The 25,264-nt window shown below is 37.3% G+C and overlaps 2 protein-coding genes across 2 annotated transcripts; both read left to right on the top strand.

Moving 5' to 3' along the window:
• Nucleotides 1-139: 139 nt before the first annotated feature.
• LOC117300589 lies at nt 140-8,786 on the top strand. Its single transcript, XM_033784250.1, has 6 exons — nt 140-274; nt 2,183-2,318; nt 4,024-4,156; nt 4,807-4,881; nt 5,716-5,845; nt 7,336-8,786. Exons 2-6 carry the CDS (start codon nt 2,199-2,201, stop codon nt 7,571-7,573), a joined length of 696 nt encoding a protein of 231 aa, XP_033640141.1. The 5' UTR covers nt 140-274; nt 2,183-2,198; the 3' UTR covers nt 7,574-8,786.
• Nucleotides 8,787-11,375: 2,589 nt separating this feature from the next.
• On the top strand, nt 11,376-24,289 carry LOC117300987 (squalene synthase-like). Its single transcript, XM_033784862.1, has 9 exons — nt 11,376-11,440; nt 13,005-13,110; nt 15,012-15,109; nt 16,586-16,769; nt 18,673-18,801; nt 19,435-19,626; nt 21,169-21,345; nt 22,441-22,593; nt 23,619-24,289. The coding sequence occupies exons 2-9, from the start codon at nt 13,015-13,017 to the stop codon at nt 23,817-23,819; spliced, it is 1,230 nt and encodes a 409-aa protein (XP_033640753.1). The 5' UTR covers nt 11,376-11,440; nt 13,005-13,014; the 3' UTR covers nt 23,820-24,289.
• Nucleotides 24,290-25,264: the final 975 nt, after the last annotated feature.

Here is a 25,264-nt window from a genome sequence, read left to right as displayed (position 1 = left end):
ATCATTTTGCGCTCAGCCCACTATACTGAGGGTGACGGCCGTTTGTAGCAGTTGACCGAAACTAAAAATTTAGACCCAACACGAATAATAATTTACTTCAGCCTCAACTTGGTACCCATCTCTGACCTCTCAACTTTCACAGTGCTAGCTGAGAATGTTGATTGCTGATGTCAACATTTCCGTAAACGTCCACTATTGCCTTGAATAATTTCTTCAGTTTGAGCGGCTGCGTAAGTTTTGGAGATTATACAGGAGTACCTGTAGACCATACGAAGTAAGTTTGTTTCTTCTAATGTTCCTTCAAGAACAGCAAAAAGGGCTTTCAATTCATTTACTTTCATTCTCGTCATCGACCTTATCATGTTGAGAGCATTCTCGGATTTGCTCATTAGTGTGTTGCACAATTTCGAGATTGAGCAAAACGTCAGAGGGAGACAAATTGTCGATTTTGCGCAAGTTATGAAATTGAGACAGCTCGAGTTTGGTATTTTGGGGCGTGTTTTTGCCGGGGGGGGGGGGGAGGGTGAATCATTATTTAAAAATGGATCTCCAGTGATCTGATGAAATGGACTCCTAAATTTCTGCATACAGCCTACACGTAGGTACCAAGCAGACTGGATGGATAACTATCTGATTGTGACTGTGTATGGCGCCACCACTTTTTGACTAATTTTTACAAAACAAATTGATAAACTGTTTAGTAGATACTGTCTATATTTTATTTCGATAAAGTGATGGCGCCATACGTGCCATACGGAAACTTTTCCGACTGGATGGGGCACTGTGGCTGTGCTCCTGTTTTTATAAAAATATAAAATTGTTTGATTTTGACATCCGTCCATCTGCACCGCACCTGTCATGGCCCTGAATGCGGTAGGTAACTAGAAAAAAGAAGAAGAGTTCTACCTCCATGGTTTAAGTATAATTAATTAAATATATATTGGAAAAGTTTCTGTATGGCGCCACCACTTTTTCATTCGATATGAAATAATTTAGTATCTAATTTACCTCAATGAGATATCCCTTTTTGTCAAAATTAAAGTGGTGGCGCCATACGGAAAGTTATCCAATATATTTGGAAAAGTTTCCGTATGGCGCCACCACTTTAATAAAATAATATAGTATCTAATTTACCTGATTGATATATCCCTTTTTGTAAAAATGAGTGAAAAAGTGGTGGCGCCATACGGAAAGTTATCCATATATTTTAAAGTGTCCTCTTTTGGTTGGTCCGAGATGATGTAATGATGGTGTGGTGTCATGGGCGGATAATTTTCCGTATGGCGCCACCACTTTTTCACTAATTTTTACAAAAAGCGATATATCAATCAGGTAAATTAGATACTATATTATTTTATTTCGAATGAAAAAGTGGTGGCGCCATACGGAAACTTTTCCTCATGGGCTTCCGATACGATTTGTAAAGGGAAAATTGCTCATATTATCAAAAACTGAATGATTTTATAAAAAATCATCTCACCAACCTTTCTACAAGACACTTGCACTTCATTGTGTGTTAAAATCTTAAAAGTTTTGGTCTTACATTTCGAGAGAATGTCAGCCATTAATGGTAATGCATGGAGCTTATGAAATGGAGCTTAGAACTTATGTTTCAGGGACTTTCATTGGTTGGTATTTTAATGAATATTCAGAAGCTAGTATGGCGTGCAAAATAAATAAAACTCATCAACTCATTTTATCAATATTGTAAAAATGTTATCAATTTTTTGTCCTAAGAAATAATTATGGCTACTTAATGAGAATCCTGAGATATTACAGAGCATGACAGTACAAGACCCCCCCCCAAGCATTCCCCCCCCCCCCCAGCAAAAACACTTCATAACATTCTGTTTTTCCACCATTTCAGACCGGCCATGTTTGGTTTCAGGAGAAAATCAACCCATCTGTTTATTTTTGTTTATTGTAGACAATATTTATCAGAATTTATTACAGACTGCAGTTAAACTAAGAAATTTTGTTTTTGTCTTCACTTAATTTTTTAACAAACTTGTTCCCATATTGGCACACGATAGAATCCAAAATAGCAGCCATATCACGTGATCTATCGAGTGACACTGATCATTGACCATGGTAGCAAAGCTGCATTTTATGCATTTTAAAATACAGCCATGTTCATAATAAATAATAATCTTGATTTACTTTTTTTGTTTGTTATTTCCAGGTAAATCAGTGGCGTCATGGGGAGTAAAGACCCCGGGGGTAACGACATAAAATACCAGATGGAACAAGAAATGGATGAGTTACAACAGATGCACTATAGCACAGAGTTCAGTACTGACATCAATAGTAAAATGCAGGTAACTAAAACAAACAAAATTCAAACGGTCTGTCCGCCATTCAATTTTCAAGTTTTAATGACGTTAAACTTATTCTGCATCTAAAAATCTATGATAATTCTCGTCGAAGTTGCGAGATATTAGTGGGAAAAAAAACATTGTCGCACCATGGTCACACAAAGTTGTATGCTTTTAGATGCTTGATCTAGAGACCTCAAATTCTAAATCTGAGGTCTCGAAATCAAATGCGAGGAAAATTACTTCTTTCTCACAAACTATGTCACTTCAGAGGCAGCCGTTTCTCACAATGTTTTATACTACCAACCTCTCCTCATTACTCGTCTCCAAGTAAGGTTTTATGCTAATAATTATTTTGAGTAATTACCAATAGTGTACACTGCCTTTAAAGACTATTCAGCAGCTGGACGAGGGGAGAAGGCAATGGAGAAGTTTTAGTTTCCGATGTGAGAGGAAAACCCCAGAGAACTATTCTAGGGAAAACCCACATATAGTCAGGTAGTGACTGAAAACCCAATCAACATACTGAACTGCCCCTCGTGGGATTTCGAAATGAGGCAAGACACCACTATGTAGTGTATGCCTTCTTTTAGAACCATTTACCATAGTAATATGCCTGTGAATTTTTTTCACAGAACTCGGGTGAGTCCTGAGTATACAGTACTAACACACATCGGTGTATATGGGTAAAAACAAAAATTTACATTTTTTAAGGTTCATTCTTTTTTTCATCTTGACTATGGCAGAATGAACTTCATAGTTCTAGCAGTAGTGTATGCCAACGTGCAATATATTGTCACAATTCCGGGGTGGGGTATGGCTCTTAAAGGCAGTGGACACTATTGGTAACTACTCAAAATAACTATTAGCATAAAACCTTTCTTGGTGACGAGTAACGGGGAGAGGTTGATGGTATAAAACATTGTGAGAAAACGCTCCCTCTGAAGTAACGTAGTTTTTGAGAAAGAAGTAATTTTTCACGAATTTGATTTCAAGACCTCGAGAACTTTAGAACTTGAGGTCTCGAAATCAGTCATCTGAAAGCACACAACTTCGTGTGACAAGGGTGTTTTTTTCGTAATATTTTTCTCGCAACTTCGATGACCAATTGAGCTCAAATTGTCTTTGACAATTACCAATAATTGTCCACTGTCTTTAACAGCATCCAAGCCGCCACTCTGGAATCTGAAGCCACAGGGGGAAAGAGGAAACCTAGAGGGATTTCCTTAAACTCCACTAGACTGGACCAATGACGCACATAAAATGAATGAACTGTTTTAAACAGAGGGTTCTCTTTAACCGCTAAGAATTAATCAGGGCCCAATTTCATAGAGCTGCTCAGCACAAAAATTTGCTTAGCATGAAATTTTCTTCCTTGATAAAAACAGGATTACCAACCAAATTTTAACGTGATTTTCAGGATGAGCAAACAACAGTTGAACACCAGTAACAAGGAATAATTGAAATTTAGTTGGTAATCCTGTTTTTATCAAGGAATAATATTCATGCTTAGCAAATTTGTGTGCTTAGCAGCTCTATGAAATTGGGCCCAGTGTGTTTGTACATAGCGCCCTCTCTTGACTTAAAATGTGGCCAAGAAATGAAATCTGTCTACCGGTAAATGTGTAGATTTACCTTTTTCTAATTACCAAATAATCATTCCTGAAGAATGCATCACTCCGTTTTGATTGGATTTCCCCATGCCTAGATTCCAACCAGATTAAGCATGGGCCAACCCAGCGCAGACGATTCCTACGCAGATTCGGAAGAGTTAAATTTGGATTTTATGACCAACAGTCCGGCCCACGCCATGAACGTACCAGAAAGAATCATGATTGCAGGTAAGATCCCCAAAGCTGCCTTAAGGTCAACCTGCATTGTTCTTGCGCTGTGACGGAACAGCCAGTATCAAGCAGAAAGTTAGCACTCTCTCTCTCTTTAAAGGGGAGGTACACGCTTGGTAACAAGGGTGTTTTTTCTTTCATCATTTTCTCGCAACTTTGATAACCAATTGAGCCCAAATTTTCACAGGCTTGTTATTTTATGCATATGATGGGATACAACAAGTGAGAACACTGGTGTTTGACAATTACCAAAAGTGTACCTTCCCTTTAAATTGTACATTGCCTTTAAGTTACTCTTTTTTTTTAACTTATAAAAAATCCAGTTGGGATACATTTTTCTAAATGTATACTTTTTTTTTAAACTCCCTGTAGAGTGTTTAAACAAATTTTGTTCGCTGAGCGAAAAATTTAATGAGAAGCAGCAGTCAGAGTGTGCGTTACATAGTAACATCAGGCCTGATTCTTAACTGTTTACTGATGAGGTGTCTTTTGAAATTTCCCGGTAGAAACTTAAATTTCCCTCGTTTGATTTACAGTTGTACATCATTTCTAGAAGGAATTGTATTTTTTTTTAATGAATGAATTGATAAAAGAAGGTTTAACCAATTTTTTTCTCTGACAGTTTGTTTGTTTGTTAATACTTACAGGATCAGATACGCACTTTGGATCAAGAAAAACACCCAGGCATCTGGATCTTGAAGAAATGACGCCGTTCCCCACAGGTTAGATTTCCTCTGAATAATCCCTTAAAAAATAAACTTTCTGCCCGCGGGGCTTCAAGTTCAAATTGAGTTTGGTGATGCACTAATTTTCTGATAAATGTAGTCCTTCTGTAACAGGCATGATAGTCTTCCTTTTTGAAGGGACATGTTGCCTTGAATCGTTCGAGTTGGTCTATGAAAAGTGTTTGAAATTGTTTGTTATGAAATGCATATGGTTAGAAAGAATGATTTAAAAGTAGAGTATAATGATTTAAAAGTAGAGTATTGTGATTAAGTAGGCTGAAACATTAAGCTCTACACAGTATGAACAAGTAGGTCTAGGTTTCACTAGTCATCCCCAGAACGAGGCACCACCAGTCGGTTGGTGGCGCTGTTTCCTGTTTGGCCGATTGTGTCCTCCCCCGGGGTGGAACTTGGGGTATGAGGGGGTCCCATATGTGTGAAAGTTCGTACCCTCCCAGTCGGCCAAACCACCATTCAGTGGTCGTAGCAGGAAACAGCGCCACCAACCAGCTGGTGGTGCCTGGTTCTGAGGATGACTAATGAAACTAGTCGAAACGTAAACAAAAATTACGTGAGCATTGGCTGTGTTCCATAGAAAATTCATTTAATAAGTTGATATTTTACCAGCCTGATGAACTTCTTTCATGGTATAGGTCAACCCTTGCAGTCAATAGACTTTTTTCTTAGGACCAAATATCATGCCTGATGAAAGGGTGTTCTTAAACTTACTATAACTTTTGCATCCCCAAAATGTGAATAATCACCATTAAGTATCAGTATGGTATCATTAAATTTGTTTAACACAATTTATTTGTCTGTGTCTTTTCTCAGCTGACACAGTTGTCGGACTAACCACCCCTCCCCATACACTGAAAATGGATGATGTAAGATTCCCTACAGTTGGTGACCAGAGCGTGTTGAAGCCAGACGAGCATAGTGCTAATTATCGAGTTGTGCAAAAGTAAGATCTCAAAAATAAATACCTCTGGTGTTTCCGTAGCAGAGTGTGGGTTTGAGTCCCAGTCATGAAACTTTGTCCTTAAAAAGGGTAATATTTTGTACTTTTTTTAACGAAAAACACAGTGTTCACAGATTTACATTAAACAAACACAGTTTGAAGATTATGATAGTAGAAAGCATCCCTTGAAATTTTACTTACTGAGGTGCTGTAGTTTTTGAGAAATGAGTAAAAGTAATAATTTTCGTCTCAGTTTTAGCATGTAAAAACGTATTAACCAGTTATGCTATGGTTTTGGTATAATACCAGAACTGGTTAAGGGGATTTTACATGCTAAAATAATTTTGGCCTCATGAGACAACAATTATTTTGTGACTTGTTTCACTCATTTCTCAAAAACTACAGCACCTCAGTATTAAGTAATATTTGAAGGGAAGCTTTCCACTATCATAATCTTCAAACCCTGTAAGTTTAATGTAAACCTGTGGACATTTTGAAAAAGTGCCTGAATCCTTTAAAGCCATTATACACTTTCGGTAAACAGTATTGTCCAAGTCCCACACTTCGTGTATCACAACTTGTATATAAAATAACAATCCTGTGGAAATTTAGGCTCAATCGGATTGGAGTCGGGAGAAAATAACGGGAAAACCCACTCCTGTTTTCGCGCGTTTCGCCGTGTCATGATATGTGTTTATAACAAATCCGTAATTCTCGTTAACGAGAATTTATATTGTTTTACCGTTTTCTCAAAAAGTAAAGCATTTCATGGACTAATATTTCAAGAGAAGTGTTTCACCATTACCTTCTGTAAACCCTGTAAATTATTTGTAAATCTGTGAACTTTTTAAAATTTTTCTGTACCGAAAGGTCCTGTGTGTACAGCACGTAAAAGAACACAGTTACACTTGCCGTTAAGAGAAGGGGTTTGGGGTGTTTCTGGCAGGGCTGCTGAATGTGCCGCAGCACCTTGAATTGTAAACTGAACGTATGAAAGACCTTCCGAGCACAAATGAAAAGCCCCCCCCCAAAAAAAACGTTGCCTTGGATCGGTCGAGTTGGTCTTTGGAAAGCGTTTGTAACCGTTTGTTATAAAATGCATATGATTAGAAAGATATTTTAAAAGTAGAATATAATGATCCACACAAGTATCACTCAAAATTGCGTGGTTTTCCTTTTACCTCGTCGACAAACACGGTCGGCCATTTATGGGAGTCAAATTTTTGACTCCCATAAATGGCCGACCGTGTTAGTTCGCAAAGTAAAAGGAAAACCACGCAATTTCGAAGCAAATGTGTGTGGACCCTTAATGAACAATGTGCTCTTCTACCGCCGATGGTTTAAGGAATGATTTAAGGCCCAGTGACCAGGGGTAATAATTTGAAGCGCTTTGGGACACCCTTGGTGTGTGAATAAGCGCCATATAAACATTTAAAATTATTATTATTATTATTAATATTATTATCTCTTTAAATCTTTTGTTTTCTCCTCAGTGGCCTCAACGAAACACCCTTGGGCTCCTCCAAGCTCCAACACAACTCCTCCATGATAGAAAGTGGCCCCGCCCTCGACGTGCAGGCACTACAGCGCCATCTTCATCTCCTGACTAGGAAGGTAGCCATCATGGAGAATGATAACATCCGACGTGATCGCAGGGAGTTGCTTTTCTGCGCTCTTGGTGCAATATACATGGTCTACAAGGGTCTGCGAGTTTTCTCTCGTATGTTGTAATTTTAAGTGAGCTAAGAAATATTAAGCCCTTTTTATTCACACTATTCTATAGACCACATTGAATATGACATCACTACTCATATATCTGCCCTACAACATGGCGTTTGTAAGTGTGTGCGTGTGTGTGCGCGTACATGTGCCCTAGAAATCATACCGGGAACGCTGCGTGTTGCGTGCTTCTTTGATGTACGCCTTTAGACACGCATACGGTTTGCCCTACAAGATGGCGACTTTCATAGCAACGAAGGGGTTATTAAATACGGTCTATTCCCGTGTGGTTGTCCCAGGGGCAGGTCTGTATGCTTTGTTTTTTGAAAGGGAATGTGCACAAGGCATTTTCATGTTAAAGTGCGCCCTATGAGGAAATTGTACATTTCTACTGGAGCATTTTAAGGGCACCAAGGCAATGACAAAGGGGCATCGAGGCAATCGCCTTTGTTGCCTACTGTGAAGTATCAGGCCTGCAGGAGATAAATGGCCGGCCTATTGACACTATGATCGTTTTACCCCCAGTCTTCCCCCAGTCTGTCCTGTAAAATGGGCATGCCCCGGGGAAATAGCCTCCCCTGCTCCGGAGTAGAGGTAAGCGGTAAAACCCGGGGGTATTTCTTTAAACATGCCAACAGCACCCCGTGGAACAGGGACACAGTGTGAAAGTGCCCTGCGGTAACCGTGGGGGTAAGAGAAGTCCCTGGGCCTTTCTCGGGGATAAGAGATACAGTGTGAGAAGGGCTTTAGACTTTTGGTTTGTATTTTTAATCTCCCTCCATGCCTTTCTCAAGTATTTTTGATGGGCTCTGTCTCCAGTTGCAGACTTTGTGGCAGGGCTTCAGGTTTTATTTATGTCAAGTCATAATATCCTGCAGATTTGGGCCCAACTTCACGGCTCTGCTGACCAAGGAATTCTGCACTTGAGGCCCATAAAATTGTGTAAGCACAGAATTTCGCGAAAAGCAAAACCCTAAAACTGAGCTCAGCTCTGTTATGTTTTTGAATGACTGTGGGTGTTTTGTATGGCGCATGCTGTTATCTTGGTCTGAACAATTCCAATTTCATACTATTGTTAGCCCTTACCTGCCTGTTCTTGTTGAACACACAAACGCTTTAGCGTCTATCTTATCTTTATCGCCTAGGCTTCAGGTTATTATTATTATTTTTTTAAAAGACAGTGGACACTATTGGTAATTGTCAAAGACTAGTCTTTAAAGTTGGTGTATCTCAACATATGCATAAAATAACAAACCTGTGAAAATTTGAGCTCGATCGGTCGTCGAAGTCGCGAGATAATAAGGAAAGAAAAAACACCCTTGTCACACTAAGTTGTGTGCTTCCTGATGCTTGATTTCGAGACCTCAAATTCTAAACTTGAGGTCTCAAAATCAAATTCGTAGAAAATTACTTCTTTCTCGAAAACTATGTCACTTCAGAGGGAGCTGTTTCTCACAATGTTTTATACTATCAACCTCTCCCTATTACTCATCACCAAGTAAGGTTTTGTGCTTATAATTATTTTGAGTAATTACCAATAGTGTCCACTGCCTTTAAACCATATTCATGAGTTCTAACATGTCTAACAATGTTAGCTTCTTGGATTTTACCTTGAAAAATGTGTCAATGTTCTGGCACTATTAGCATCACTTGGACAAATAATCTATATAGAATTATGTGTAGAAATCTAATATGACAGTTCTGTATAAAAAAAGGCAGTAATTAATGGCCAATCTTGTAAAAAAGTAAAGTATGTTTAGTAAATCTAAATTCTTAGGTTCAAGTTGATGTTTTATTATTATGATAATCATTATCTTCTCAGCTGTTGTATCTTAAATGGTCCTTTTTGTAGGACACAAATCACAGTGTCCACATGTTTACATTAAACTCTCACAGTTTGAAGATAATGATAGTAGAAAGCACCCTAAAATATTACTTGCTGACGTGCTGTAGTTTTTGAGAGATGAGTAAAACAAATCACAATTAGATTATTTATTTTTCATCAAATATGAAAGTTCAGACAGAAATATTTCAAGGGATGTTTTCTACTATCATCATCATCAGATCATGTAAGTTTTATGTAAATCCGTGATCTTCACAATTTTTGTTTTTACCAATTCTGTAATGTTCCTTTAAGCACAAAAAGTAGCTTAGCTTTACCAAATGATGCTTACAGTATAAGGTCACCAGCCAAACTACCATGTCAAATGGCAGCTCTATGAAATTGATTTGTTTTGGCCCTGTACTAGCTGTGTTAGCGTACAAAGCCTAGAAAGGGGCGAGTAGGCATGTCCAGAAGCAAAAAATCCCTGTTAGCCTGTGAACTACGCTTGTTGTAAGCTAGCCCCATAAATCAGTCCAAGCATGCAACTCCCTGCTTCTGTAAGCGTTTATTCTTTGCTTTAAAGCCATTGGACACTTTCGGTAAATAGTATTGTCCAAGGTCCACACTTCGTGTATCACAACTTCTATATAAAATAACAAACCTGTGGAAATTTAGGCTCAATCGGTCATCGGAGTCGGGAGAAAATACCGGGAAAACCCACCCTTGTTTCCGCTCGTTTCGCCGTGTCATGATGACTTGTAATTCTCGCTATCGAGAATTGATAATTGTTTTAACGTTTTCCCAAAAAGTAAAGCATTTCATGGAATAATATTTCAAGAGAAGTCTTTCACCATTACCTTCTGTAAACCCTGTAAGCTATTAGAAAACCTGTGAACTTTTTTTCTTCTTTTTCTGTACCGGAAGTGTCCAATTGCTTTAAAGCAGAGCCCAGTATTAGAAAAAAAAGTACCATAGTAATAGTACTACAATAATGAAGATTTTGTGTATACCTCAAGAACCGACTAATAACAAAGAAAATAAAGGCTTTAAAACCCATTGCACCCTCTTAAAGAAACATTACGAACAAAAGAACAGAGTAATAATGTATTTAAAACATTTTACAGTTTTGTTTAAAACCAGTATAATTTCCATTCGGCTTTTGTGCTGGTTGAAAATTGTGAAGATTTCATAAAATTATGGCGAAATTTCTTAAAAGTGTAATATTCCTACTCTGTAATAAAACATAATCAATTAATTTGCATTTTTATTCATTGTTTCTTTTTGTTGATTAAACAAAATAAGGGCGTCCTGTAGACCCTACAATAATGGGATGAATTTGCACTCGTTCACTTTTCAACTGGATAATCTTTGATAAGATAGATTGATACTATGTTTTGTTTTCTTACAAAGCCAAAGCCCTCCCCCCCCAAAAAAAACAACATGAAAATCAGGATCAATATTGTGGACACTTGTCTTAGATAAGTCTTACTGGGGCGGGGTAGTTTTTTAGGTAGGCACTTGTACTTGACATGACAAGAGGCACTGCACACTCAAATTAAAATAACTGCTTTTAAAAATTTAGTATCGATGGCTCCAGCTTGCATAGCCAAGTTATTGTCACAGATCAGAATATGTATTTATTTTCCTTTTTTTCCCCCCTTAAACAATAAAAGGCTATATTGAAGGTTCCATAATATAATTTTCTAGTAAAAAGTGGTCTTCATGTTTGACAATAATTGGTTCAGGCGTTTGGGACTACAGGCTTTATGTTTCCTGTTGAAGGGGAACAATTATTCAGTTTCACTAGGGAAAAAAACTGTCAAAAATGAACTACTGTTCCTTTAAAAGTCTGTTTGTAACATTGTCAAAATACAGAATAAGTAGGAAAAACAGCCCCGCCTACCAATTGTTTTACCAACAGAGGGCGCTCCGCTTGCTTAAAAATTTCCCCACCTTGAAGTGCATGGTTTCTATGCTGCAGTCACAGCATGCAAATCAAGATTATCAGCTGATCCATTTTTCGCCAAGATCAGTCGCAGTTTCTTCATGCGAGGGTAAGTTTATCCTGATTTTTTAATTTGTTAACAAGCATTTGTTCCTTTGTTAACAAGCAGCACTGTACCTGAGATGTTTCAGTCTCATAAATCAATGCTGTGGTAAAATTACTTGTTTTTAAGAACATTTCATTACTTTTTAGTTTGCACTTGTGACTTGCACAAGTTGCAGTTTTTGTAGCCCAGCCAGGCGCGAGGGAAAAATTTTAACAGTTTTAAAGAACAATCAGGGCCCAATTTCATGGCTCTGCTTACCGTAAGCACAGAATCGGCGCTTACGGAAGCAGGGAATTCCGTGCTTACGGCAAGCCTATTTCACGGGTTAGCGGCGAATTTGGGCGTCTGCGCGCGTGTGCATACTCCACATTACTATTACTAGTCATTCTACACTTACAAGCGGGGAATCGTGATTGAAACGCAGAATTCGACGGTAAGCATAGACATGAAATTGGGCCCAGTAGCTACAATCACGCGGTTAAAAACTCCTGAACTGTAGTGTGTGTATGTTTGTAACTTTTGACCTTGGTGCTACGAAGCGCGGACGCTAAGCGAAATGAAAATGGCAGACGATCTGTTTTTTTTCTGAAGGAGAAATAGTGGACAATTTTCTGCATGTCGCCACCAATTTATCCGCCGTTAATTAACTCCAAAACCACCAAATTTTTGTCTTACCTGAGAAGAAGGGACATACGGAAAAATATAGCTGCGCTTCTGCGTCCCATATCCAACGAGGCCGAAGGATATGGGATGCAGACGCGCTATATTTTTTCGTATTCCACGAGCGCGCATGTTATAACTAATTTATCTTCCAGTCTCGCGTGCAACGCGCAAAGTTTAAAATTTCAGAACGTTATTTCGCGACGAACAGCTTGCCCCACACGGCGAAACGTGCGGAAACAAGGGTGGGTTTTCCCCATTATTTTCTCCCGACTCCGATGACCGATTGAGCCTAAATTTTCACACAGGTTTGTTATTTTTTATATCAGTTGTATACAGTTTACCGAAAACTGCCAATGGCTTTTAGCAAGTTTTGTGAAACCATTCCTGAGAATCCTATGACTGTTCTTAATTGTAGGAACAGTCTTATTAAAAGCTGGGACTCATCTGAAATCCTAGGATCGATCTAAATTCATGAAGTCAGGGAAAAAGTTTTGTAGAAATTGACCTCTGGTTCACAATTCGCCACACAATTCATGATTCCTAAAAATTAAATGTGAGAGTGCTCGTGGGGGCTAGCACACTCCATGCACTGACTGATGTCTTACCAGGGCTAACTCCATGCTAGCACAAGCAATAATATTGCCCCCAATTAGCAAAATTTTTACCACTGATGAACCGCAACACACATTCTATGAACATGTATTTGATTGAATGGTTAATATTTAGAACTAACCCAGTACAAAATCATTGTGGAAATACTTTTGCAGAAAAATCGTCAACAACTTTTCCTGAAAAAATGTCTGTGAACTGTGGACATAATATCTAGTAGTTATCTGTTTCAATGATTATAGAAATCTTACCATCTTCAAGCTTTTAATTGAAATCCATTTTTTTTTTAAAACAGTTAATCAGCGATGGATCTGCTGAAATCTATAACCCATCCTGATGAGGTACTTGCGCTGCTCAAGTACAAGATTGGTGGCGGTCCCACAAAATCTAAACAAAACTTGGTGAGTTTTAATAGTTCATTATAAAAGTCATTGGTTTGGTTTGCGATAACACAATTTCTGTTTCTACTTGCTAAGTTGATTCGTTCTTTGTGGAAATTTGTCTTGCTTTATATTCTACCACTGCAGAGTTGAACAGAGTAGATTTTCGGAATTCGGGAGACTTCTCAGTTCTGAAAAGGACTGAAAATTGTGCTTTTTAACTACTACCTAGCCAGAAAGTAAGCACACATGGTGTTACCGCAAACCGAACGTAATGATAGTTCTACAAGTACAATTTTTGTTGATGAAATATCTAGTAATAAACCACTTGATTCGCGAAATGAGAACTTTTTTAAAACATAAACGGTGATCCTCTGCCTGTCACTTCCCAGGTTGTATCATTAACTTTTTGTGAATCAAAACCAGTGATCCCTGGGTACACGGCCCGGGTATACATGTAAAAGGATATTGACAAAATAGAACTAGATAGCTCAGTTGAAAGAGCACCAGCAAGAGGTCGTTGGTTCAAATCCCTCTCAGTAAATGTGTTTGTTCCACCTCAAATTGTTAATTTTTCCAAATGAGTTGGGGTGGTTCTGAAAAGAAACGTTGGTTTCAACTCAAAATATCATGTAGCAAATCACAGTTCCTAAGCTAGGCCACCTACAGTTGTACAGCCACTCGGCAATTTCGTCCATTTAAACTGTTAAAGCAAAACTGACCTATTGTGAAAGTACCAGCAGAATTGTATTGAAACCTTCCTACAGTGCATTAGAACAGGATACACTGACCAGCACAACTTAAATATTTGCACACATGTACACACAATTATGATTTTGTACAAGACAGTGCAGGAGTTATGATACCTGCATAAACCATGTATTTCCTGTTTGTAGAATTACAGTGTTGAAATAGCTACTATGGACTGGAAAAAAAATAATTGCAGGAATTTGTTTGTATAATGTGTTTGATTATAACTTAATTGTAATTTGATATTTTTCCCAAGAGTCCATATTTTGGTACGTAATTAAATAGGTTTTTGGGGCCCAGTATTCCAGATTTGTTGACATGCCAGTCGCTCCAAGCCAGCCTCATCCGAGGCAATTGATGTTGCGCCCTCTATTGGTGACTAATACAAAACAACAAGACGAAGGGGATAAGAGATGTTAAATTTGCATCGGGGATAAAGAATATTAATTGTTTTAAAAAAACATTTTTTTACCCATACACCGATGTGTGTTAGCACTGTATACTCAGTACTTTCCCGAGTCCTGTGAAAAAATCTTGATCACATGCATGTTACCACCCGAGTATACAGTGCTAACACACATCAGTTTTGGGGTAAAAAACAAAAAACAATAAAGACTATGGGGGTGACATAGGCCCACAAATCATTCTTAGGAATTTTCACAGACAAGACAAATGCTTCCCTGTCTATTTACTTAAAGACACTGTACACCTTTGGTAATTGTCAAAGACCAGTCTTCTCACTTGCTGTATCTCAACATATGCACAAAATAACAAACCTGAGAAAATTTGAACTCAATTGGTCGTCGAAGTTGCGAGATTAATAATGGAAGAAAAAACATCATCTTGTCACACGGAATTATGTGCTTTCAGATGCTTGATTTCGGGACCTCAAAATCTAATTCTGAGGTCTCAAAAAAAAAAATCACATATTTAAGTGGGAAATTACTTCTTTCTCAAAAATCTGTTACTTCAAATTCAAAAACGTGTGAGAAATAACTTCTTTCTAGAAATTGACGTTACTTTAGAGGGAGCCGTTTCTCAAAATGTTTTATACTATCAACAGCTCTCCATTGATTGTTACCAAGTAAGTTTTATGCTAACAATTCTTTTTGAGTAATTACCAATACTAGTGTCCACCGCCTTCAAATTGTTACTTTGTATTTTCGTTTCAGGCCTCGCTGAGCAGTACTGCCAGGACATGTTATAAGTACCTTAATCTGACCAGCAGAAGTTTTGCTGCAGTCATACAGGCATTAGATGGAGAGCTAAGGTATGTGGTTAAATGCAGTTTTTGTGGTCCACATATTTTCCAGTAGACAGAGTCCTGCTATAATAATGGGGAAAAATTACAGTTTGTGCACCTGGGGCCAATTTCATAGAGCTGCTTTAAATAAAAAAAATGGGTAAAGCACGAAAATAGCTCGCTTCTTCTACTCATGTATGTTACTGGCCTAAATTTCATGCCATATACATTGCTTGTGACATGTATTAAGCTAATGTTTTACTAAGCGTGGATTTTTTGCTTTTAAAGCAGAATTTTGTGCTTAAGCAGCTGTATGAAATTGGGCCCTGTGAAGCTGTTGAAACACCTGTAAAACTGAAAGCCCCTCAAATGTCAAAAAACCTACACTGTACGTATGTAAATCATACTTAGAGTCAGGATTGCATTCATCATTTCACGCTGTCCCAGTTTGTAGCAACCAAGCTGCTGTATATAATAGATGTTAAAATTTGCATCGGGGATAAAGAATATTAATTTTGGCTTTTACCCATATACACCAATGTGTGTTAGCACTGTATACTATATATATACAATAAACCCTAATTATCTGATTGCACATCATCACTTGCTAGTAATATCACACTGTGCTGTCACTGCCTAGCTGTGTACACAAGATTTATAGTAGTAGTTGTGTACACAAGTTTTAGAGTAGTTCTATACGTACAAAAAAAGATACGTGTGTTTTTTAACCTCGCAATCTATAAATGCTCTTTGTACTGATTTTTTTTCCCCAATTTATTTGAGAACATTTTCTTTGTAGTTTTGATTTCCCCCTTAATTTTCTGTGATTTGATATGTTTTGGTTTTATTTAAAGCACTAAAAAATTTGCGATCCAACGATCGAATTTCATTTTGAACTAACAATTAAAAATACCTGTTAAAAACACATAAAAGAGGATAAACAAACTGAAAGAAAACACTTCTAAAGAGAACAATTTAAATAAAAAACGATAATAATAATAATGCCAAAACGTCCTAATCATGTGAACATGTTCTAGGGTGTTGAACATATAGACAAACTAAATATTAAGAACATACGGAATTATAGCAACAGTTAGTAAACAAACTAAATAATATTGAAATCCTAAAGTCTTAAAAATGCAAAATGCAAAAGTTCTAAAATCTAAAATACAAAACATTATTATACATAAGTAGGATTTGAAACTTTGCATGGTGGACATCAGAGCATACTGAATGAAATGTCGAGTTGAAACCAACGGTTCTTTTTAGAACCACCCGACTCATCAGAGGTAGTCATTATATGGTGTTACCGCAAACCTTTCCATATTATTACACATTGCAAGCATTAACAGTAGGTAAAAATATGCAATGATGGAAATGTTCCTGCAGACAATCAGTCCTTGTGTGAAATGTTTAAGTAAGCAATAAAGGGACCTGGCTTTTTGTGCGACACAAAAAACGATAATGTACTAAACAACAGACGCATTGGATTGTTTGATACAGGCATGCGGTCTGCATCTTCTACCTGGTCCTGCGAGCCTTGGACACAGTGGAAGATGACATGACCATCCCTCTTAAGGAGAAGATCCCAATGTTGCAGACATTCTACAAGAATCTTGAAGACACAACGTGGACCTACACAAAGAGCAATGAGAAGGATCGTATCGTCTTGGAAGACTTTCAGTCGGTAAAGCACTGCTCCTTGTCTTTCTCTAAGTTAAAGGGACACGTTGCCTTGGAATGGGCGAGCTGGTCTATAAAGGCGTTTAATGAACCATGCATCAGAAAAGCATTCGTAACCATTTGTTATAAAATGCATGGTTAGAAAGATGTTTTAAAAGTAGAATATAATGATCCACATAAGTATGCCTCGAAGTTGTATCGTTTTCCTTTTACTTTGTAAACTATGTGTAACACGGTTGGCCATTTTATGGAGTCCAACATTTGACTCCTCAAAATGGTGCGCCGTGTTAGTTCATGACGTATAAGGAAAACCTAAAATTTTGAGGCATATTTGTGTGTATCGTTGCGTTTCATAACAAGTGGTTAAAAACGCTTTTTATAGACCAACTCGCTCGATTCAAGGCAACTTGTTCCTTTAAAGGGTCTGATATGTTTGATTATGACTATGAAAGCTATTGGTAATAAAAACTTACTTGGTAAGAAATACTGCTGCATTGGATAGTATTTTAAGTACTGCAGTTATGGAAACAGATATATACTGTAGTTTTTTTATACCGCAAAGTTTAATCTGAGAAGCATTACTAACAGAATGTATTTCTCTGTTTAATTTATAGTTGCAGAACTAAATTAAAATAGAAATTTGTTTTATTATGTTTTGTCAGTTGCCACTAAAGTTAGAGTTCTAGACAAGCCTTATCAGCTTTATCCTTTTTTCTGAAAAAGGATAATCATCCTTTTTCTGAAAAAAAGATAATCAGTGCAGTTCCATTGTGTCTCTATCAGAAATGCCTGATTATTTATAACTTGTTGAAGTGCAGTGTCAATACCATTGTATCAGCTATCACTAAACATTAAATTACTCTTTTAGAGGGAAGGTACACGTTTGGTAATTACTCAAAACAAATATTAAGTTAAAACCTGACTTGGTAATGAGAATTGGAGGGCTATTGATAGACCATTGTGGGAAACGACTCCCTCTGAAGTAATGTAGTTTTTGAGAAAGAGGTATTTTCTCACTAAAATAATAAAAGACTTCTAGCTAGAAATCTTTTATTCCAATCTGAAAGCACACAAATTCATCCAACAAGGGTGTTTTTTTTCTTTCATCATTTTCTTGCAACTTCGATGACCAATTGAGCCCAAATTTTCACAGGCTTGTTATTTTATGCTTATGATGGGATACACCAATTGAGAAGCCTGGTCTTTGACAATTACCAAACGTGTACAGTGCCTTTTAAAGCAATTAGGGATATTCATGTTTATAAAACATGGTTAGTTGTGTTTTGTGCGTGTACTAATAGCAGGCCTGATACTTCAAGCAGGCAACGAAGGCGATAGCCTCCGTGTCCCCTGGTCATTGCCTTGGTGCCCTTGAGATGCTCCAGTACAATTTTGCAATTTCATCATAGGGTGCCCTATACCAAGAAGAAAATGCCTTGGTGCCCTTGCCCTATAAGAAACGAAGCATACAACCCTGTAGTAGTATGGATGATAGCTAATGCAGAGTTGAACTGGACTCTTTTTCCCATGAGTGATGATCCGATGATTACTTTTCGTTGAGTATCACAAGTATAATGATTACTTTCCATGATTATAACTGTGAGTACTTTTCCTGAGTATATTTCTGCGAGTACCAAAAAAAAAAAAAAACGGGAATGAGACCATTAATGTATTTACAATAATATTTTGTTGTCAATGAAAAACTTGTACGAGTACATTTTTACGAACCAGGCCAAAATCCCTGCTTGTTTGTGTACATTTGTAATAACCATTATCTCCACACTCTGAACGCAGGGATTCTGAACAACTCTTGAAAAGGAGAAGAAACAATTCCAAGCAGCAACATTTTGATAGATTTGAAACTAACAAATTATTTGAACTTTTCAAAAATACTTTTCTAAATGCAGATTGCTCATGAGTTTCGAAGTCTTTCCAAGTGCTATCGTGTTGTGATATCAGACATCACTGATAAGATGGGCAATGGTATGTGTGAGTTTGCTCAGCGAGACGTTGTGACGAATAAGGACTGGGATCTGGTAAGCATAAAGCTGTCCTAACATTTTAGTAATAATTACAAACCGATCTTATAGAAGAGTGATGGCCGAGTGGTTATGAGCATCAAATTCAAGTTGGGGTGGTTAAGTCATCGTAGTGTGGGTTTGAATCCCAGTCTTGACTCTTGTGTCCTGGAGCAATAATATTAATAATAATATTAATGCATTTATAATGCGCCATTTATCTAGTGTACAAGACCCTATTCCTAGGCGCAGAACAAAAAACAATACATATATACCTACAACAGAAAAGAAATACAGAAAAAAAAATAAAATAAAAATAAAAATACAATGAATAATCTACTGTCAAGACATGTAAGGAGCTAAGTGTATTGTGAGGATTTAAATTAATGAGTTTTCAGCAAGTTTTTAAACAGTGGAAGAGCACTACAGCATTGGAGCAAGATACCTTACTACTAACATGACGAATGTAAAGTGCATTGAGACGGTTATTGTGAAATGCGCTATATAAGAACTAGTAATAAGGGAATCAATGTGTGGTGAAGAGGTTTTCAACTATTGGTTTAATCCCAACGAGGCCTGGTTCTTGGTAGTTTTACAGAGACGAATGTACCCATTTATATATTTTTTTTAAACTTCTTTTCTTATCTTCAGTACTGCCACTATGTAGCTGGCTTGGTTGGTATCGGTCTCTCCCGACTATTCTCAGCCTCTCATCTTGAAGATGCCATCGTTGGCGAAGACACATATCTGGCTAACTCCATGGGACTCTTCCTTCAGAAGACAAACATCATCAGAGATTATCTCGAAGATAGTCTAGAAGGAAGAGAGTTTTGGCCAAAAGAGGTATTTCTTTAAAGTCCAGAAATGTCCATTACCCCCCCCCCCCCAAGACCCCCCCTCCCAAACCCCCCCCCCCCCCCAAAAAAAAAAAAAACCAGGAGGCCAACACACTCTAAAGGCTCGGTCACACAGGCTCCGATAACGAGAACAAAAACGGGAACGATAAAAATGCATGCCCTCGATTGGTTGAATTAGCGTGGGCGGATTCTCTTGAGAGCACTTTAACCAATCGAGGGCTTGCATTCTTATCGTTCTCGTTTTCGCTCTAGTTATCAGGGCCTGTGTGACCGGGCCTTTACTCTTCAAGCTTTCATGATGGTGTATGGGGGCCATGCAATAAGTTGAATGGAATTTTGACTGTTTTTATTTGTCAGTGACAATTGATACTCCTTATCATTAGCTGTGTCTCAGATCAATGCACAGTGGACAATGATTTATTCTAGGGGGAAATCTGTGCTTGGAGCACAATGTATTTGTGCTGGGCAAAAATTGTGAGTTCTGCGCAGGCCCGCCCAGCACCATCGACGATAGCTACAACACTGCTCAAAACCCATTTATTTGTGTAATGCTTTTGTTGTATAGTTTTGTATCTTCAGTGCATTATTTGTTTGTATATTTATATGTTAGCTTTGTAAAGGTCTCTAGTCTTTATGGGCCGCTGTAAAATGTCTGTATGTTTGCATGATGTATGTTATTGATAATCACTTTTTTATTCTTATTAATTTATTTTTTCCTTCTTTTTTTTTTTGATTTGATTTTTTTATTTTTTGAATTTTGTGTGTGAAAAAAAAAACATCAATCCATTGTATTATCTCTGATCTATTTTATGCATCTTGTATCAGTGTAGTTTGTTGTGTCCAATGTTTGTCTGAACTTGTAGGTTTGTTTGTGAATCTGGTTTCCTGCTTCTTCCTATCAGAACAGTACCATTTCTTTTTAATTTTGTTACTTAATATTTTTCTTTGTTTACCCCATAATAAACACATCTTTTGTCACTTCTCATAGATGTATTTGGTTAATAAGTTTGAGGAAAGAAATATTTGCCAGAGCAGAACGTAAACCTGCGACCTCCAGATTATTATGCCAGCATTCTAAGCGTGTGTTGTTTAACGCACGTAAAAGAACCCAGTGCACTTATCTTAAAGAGAAGGGGTTCATCACCCCAGTGTTCCTGCTACAAAAGGATTAGGTCTCATAAATCAAACGTAGTCCCACATCTTACAGGAAATACTGAATGTTACAGAGCGTCACTGAGTGACGGCTATGCGCACTATATAAGAAGCCACTTTTATTATTTTTTATTATTAAGCTATGTTGGCTATCTCCCTACCTTTTCAAAATCTTTTTTTTTAGGGGGGGTGGGGTGCTAGTCAGAAGTATTTAGTATCTTAATTAAATTATCTTGTTACTGTGAACAAATATATATAGGCCTACATATAGAAGTAAACAGTAGTTACATCAAAAACAACACAATGCAAATGATTACCAAGTGATTGGTTTAACAAAGACTTAGTTCTCAATTTCAAGGTTTTGTTTTTATTTTAGACATGGAGTAAATACACAAGTGAACTGAAGAACTTCCAGAAGCGAGAAAACCTATCGTCCTCCTTACAGTGCCTGAATGAACTCGTCACCAACGCTCTTCATCACGTTCCTGACGTCTTGAAATACATGTCTAGGCTTCATAACCAGAGCGTCTTCAACTTCTGTGCAATTCCTCAGGTGCAGTATAACATCATTCTTTTAAAGGGTCAGCCGTCGATTTCAAAAAACTCTTCCTAACTTAGGATTAATCTTATGACTTAGGACGAGTCCCAACCCTGCACTGTAGCATGCAGACCTTAAGATTGATCCTAAGTTAGGACGAGTGACTCGTCCTAACTCGAGATAAGACGAGTCCTATCTCTTTGTGAAATCGATGGTTGGGTACTTTTTGTTGGACACAAAACACAATGTCCACAGATTTACATAAAACTCACACAGTTTGAAGATAGTGGTGGTAGAAAGCTTCCCTTCAAATATTACTTACTGAGGTGCTGTAGCTTTTGAGAAATGAGTAAAACAATGTCATGAAAATAATTTTCTTTTCAAGGGTCGTGGTACTTATTGTAGGAAACAACACAATTTCCACAGATTTACATCAAACTCACACCGTTTGAAGGTAGTGATAGCAGAAAGCTTCCCTTAAAAAAATACTTACTGAGGTGCTGTATTTTTTGAGAAACGAGTAAAACAAGTATTTTGGTGACACTGTTTTACTAAAAACAATGCAGCACCTCGGCAAGTAATATTCTAAGGGAAGCTTTCTACTATCATTATCTTCAAACGGTGTAACTTTAATGTAAATCTGTGGACATTGTGTCTTGTGTCCTACAAAAATTACCTAGACCCTTTACTTGACCAATTTATGACCGAATAACCTCAAAACATGGTCCCAACCTAGCTATTCGATTGACGTGTCGTGGCCGAGCCAGTAAGTTGACAAAAGCCAATCTACATGTATGACCCCACTTTTAAACAGAAAGGCTGGCTTTTCCCCTACTTTTTTAGCATATAAACGGCTCACGTTTTAGATGCATCAGGAACATCTGTTCAAAGTAGGCACTGACTTAAGCTGAAACTTACCCCTAGTGATTTTATTGTACATATTTCCTGATAATTTCCAATATTGTTTCTTGATGATTTTTCAATGCGCTTGTCTACGTTTAATGGAATCGGAGATTGATAAATCAATTAATTATTACTATTCATTATTATATAAGTCTACACTACGTTTTTCTGCCCAAAACCCAATCTATTACCCTTCTCTTTCAACAGGTGATGGCCATAGCTACCTTAGCCGAGTGTTACAACAATCCTGATGTATTCTCTCGAGTGGTCAAGATTCGTAAGGGTCAAGCGGTCAGCATGATGATGGAAGCAACGAGTATGGCCAACATCAGGGCCATCATCCATCACCACACCCAACAGGTAATAAATAATAATAATACTCGAATCTTATTATAGCGTTTTACCACACCCCTAGGTGCTTAGTATTATTCCCTGCATGGTACAGCGGAGCTACATTTTAAAGTTTGAGACTTATTTCTTTATAGCACCATGTATTGGCTTGCAAAGTGTTGTGTACACACGTAAATGAACCCAGTGCACTTATCGTTAAGAGAAGGTGTTTGCCCCGGTGTTCCTGGTCTGATCCGCAGCAAATTGCGCCACAGCACCTTGTAACACATTACATCAGGCCTGATACTTCACGGAGGCAACGGAGGCGATTGCCTCCGTTGCCCCTTGCCATTGCCTTGGTGCCCTTGAAATGCTCCAGTAGAAATTTACCATTTCCTCATAGGGTGCCCTTTGCCAAAGAGAAAATGCCTTGGTGCCCTTACCCTTTCTGAAATGAAGCATACAGCCCTGATTACAGGGTGCTGTAAAAGGACTTCTCATAATTCAAATGTAGTCCCACATCTTGCAGGAAATACTGTATAATTATTACAGGGCACCTACGCCCTATATAAGAAGCCAGTATTCTGATTAAGGTACTGTGGCCCAATATGTTGCCAATCAGACCAGGTTGGTGCTATCCCTTGCTGTTTTTCCAATTTATTATTATTGTTTAATTGTTGTCTATTTAGATTTTGATGTTTTGGTCACAATGATGATGTTAACAAAATATACCAATATATACCAATGTAAATCTGAGATACGATTCTTGCATTTTGTGTAATTCCTACTTGAAGGTTTAAAGGCAGTGGACACTATTGGTAATCACTCAAAATAATTATTAGCATAAAACCTTACTTGGTAACAAGTAATGGGGAGAGGTTGGTAGTTATAAAACATTGTGAGAAACGGCTCTCTCTGAAGTGGAGTAGTTTTCGAGAAAAAAAGTAATTTTCCACAAATTTGATTTCGAGACCAAAGGTGTCCACTGTCTTTAAACATGAAGTTTCTATTCTAAAACTGTTCTCTGAAATATTCTCTGTTTTGTATTCCTTCAGATTAGCAGGTCAATACCCTCTAAAGATTCCTCCGCTGAGTTAACGAGAAAGATTGTTGAAATCAACTTGAGCTTGAGTCGATCTTCAGAGCAGTTAGCGACGCACAGTTTGTATCCTCCGCTATATGTTTCCTTGGCCATCATGGTTGTTATGATCAGCTATAGTTATGGCACTCAGATACTTCATTATCTCAATTTATAAGGAATTCCTAGGAATTTCCCTAGGAATTCCTAGGAATTTCCCAAGGAATTCCTAAACAATTCTTTAGCAGGTCCTTAGAAAATTGTAATGGAATTCCTGATGGTTGTCATGATCAGCTATAGTTATGGCACTCAGATACTTCATTATCTCAGTTTTTAAGGAATTCCTAGGAATTTCCCAAGGAGTTCCTAGGAATTTCCCAAATAATTCCTAAAAAATTCTTGAGCAAATTCTTAGAAAATTGTAATGGAATTCCTGATGGTTGTCATGATCAGCTATAGTTATGGCACTCAGATATTTACTATCTCAATTTATAAGGAATTCCTGTAGAATTCCTCAAAAATTGCCAACAAATTCCTAAGAAATTGTTATGGACTTCCTTAGAATATCAGAGGAATTTTTAAAAACTTCCAAAGGAGTTCCTGAGAACTGAGAATTTCCCAAGGTATTCCTGAACAATTCTAGAGGAATTCCTAAGAAGGAGTTCTTAAGAACTGGGATTCCTAAGGAAAAAATACCAACAAATTTCTGAGAAATTATATCGGAATAACTGAACATTTCCCAAGGAATTCTTTAAAACTTTCAAAGGAGTTCCTAAGACCTGGAATTCATAACAAAAGTACAATTTCCCAAAAAATCCTCTAAAATGTTATGGATTTCCAATTCCTAAGAATTGCCCAAGAAATTTCTTGAAAATTGTTATGGAATTCCTGATAATTCCCAATAGAATTTCAAAAAAAAATTCCCAGTGACTTCCTTTTAAATTGTTATGGAATTCCTGTTAAATTCTCAATAAATTTCTTCAAAAAGTCGCACCAAATTCCTGAGAAATATTTATGGAATTCCTAAGAATTTCCCAAGGAATTCCTATTAAAATTTTATTGAATTTCCAGAAGAGTTCTTACGCAATTCCTCTGGAAAAAAATAATTGTAGCCCACACCTTGAAGTGGCCTTCAGGCCTTTGTGTCAGGCGACTTGAATAAAAAAAAAAAAAAAAAAAAAAAAAAAAAAACTCTCTTGGAATATAAATATCTTTTCTAGCAAGGCCGTGCACAGAGCCTCATATAATTTACATAATTGATAATCATTATTTACCAATTATTTGTTTGTGCACCGCCTATTGTTGTTTATCGGACTTCCTTGCAGTTGATAGATAATGTTTTTTCCAAAAATATTTACCCTTTTAGTTTCCCTTGTGGATTATTACTTGACATTTTAATTTGCACCAATAAATCACTGTAACAATTTTTATTTTTTGACACCACTTTTAGTAAATAGTGCTAAATTATTGTTAATCAAATGTTATTGTAAACATTGAAGGTGTATTGTCTGGTATAAATGTAGGTTTTGTAGAGTTGAAAATGGTGGATGCCAAAGCGGAATAATATTTTGTATTATAAAGAACGGGTTTTAATGATGTAAATGGTAAGGGAGATATAAATAT

Source organism: Asterias rubens, chromosome 16 (assembly GCF_902459465.1).
Source record: "Asterias rubens chromosome 16, eAstRub1.3, whole genome shotgun sequence".
NCBI classification, from domain to species: domain Eukaryota; kingdom Metazoa; phylum Echinodermata; class Asteroidea; order Forcipulatida; family Asteriidae; genus Asterias; species Asterias rubens.
The sequence above is the reverse complement of the archived record's forward strand: the minus strand, read 5'-3'. Positions and strand labels throughout refer to the sequence as shown.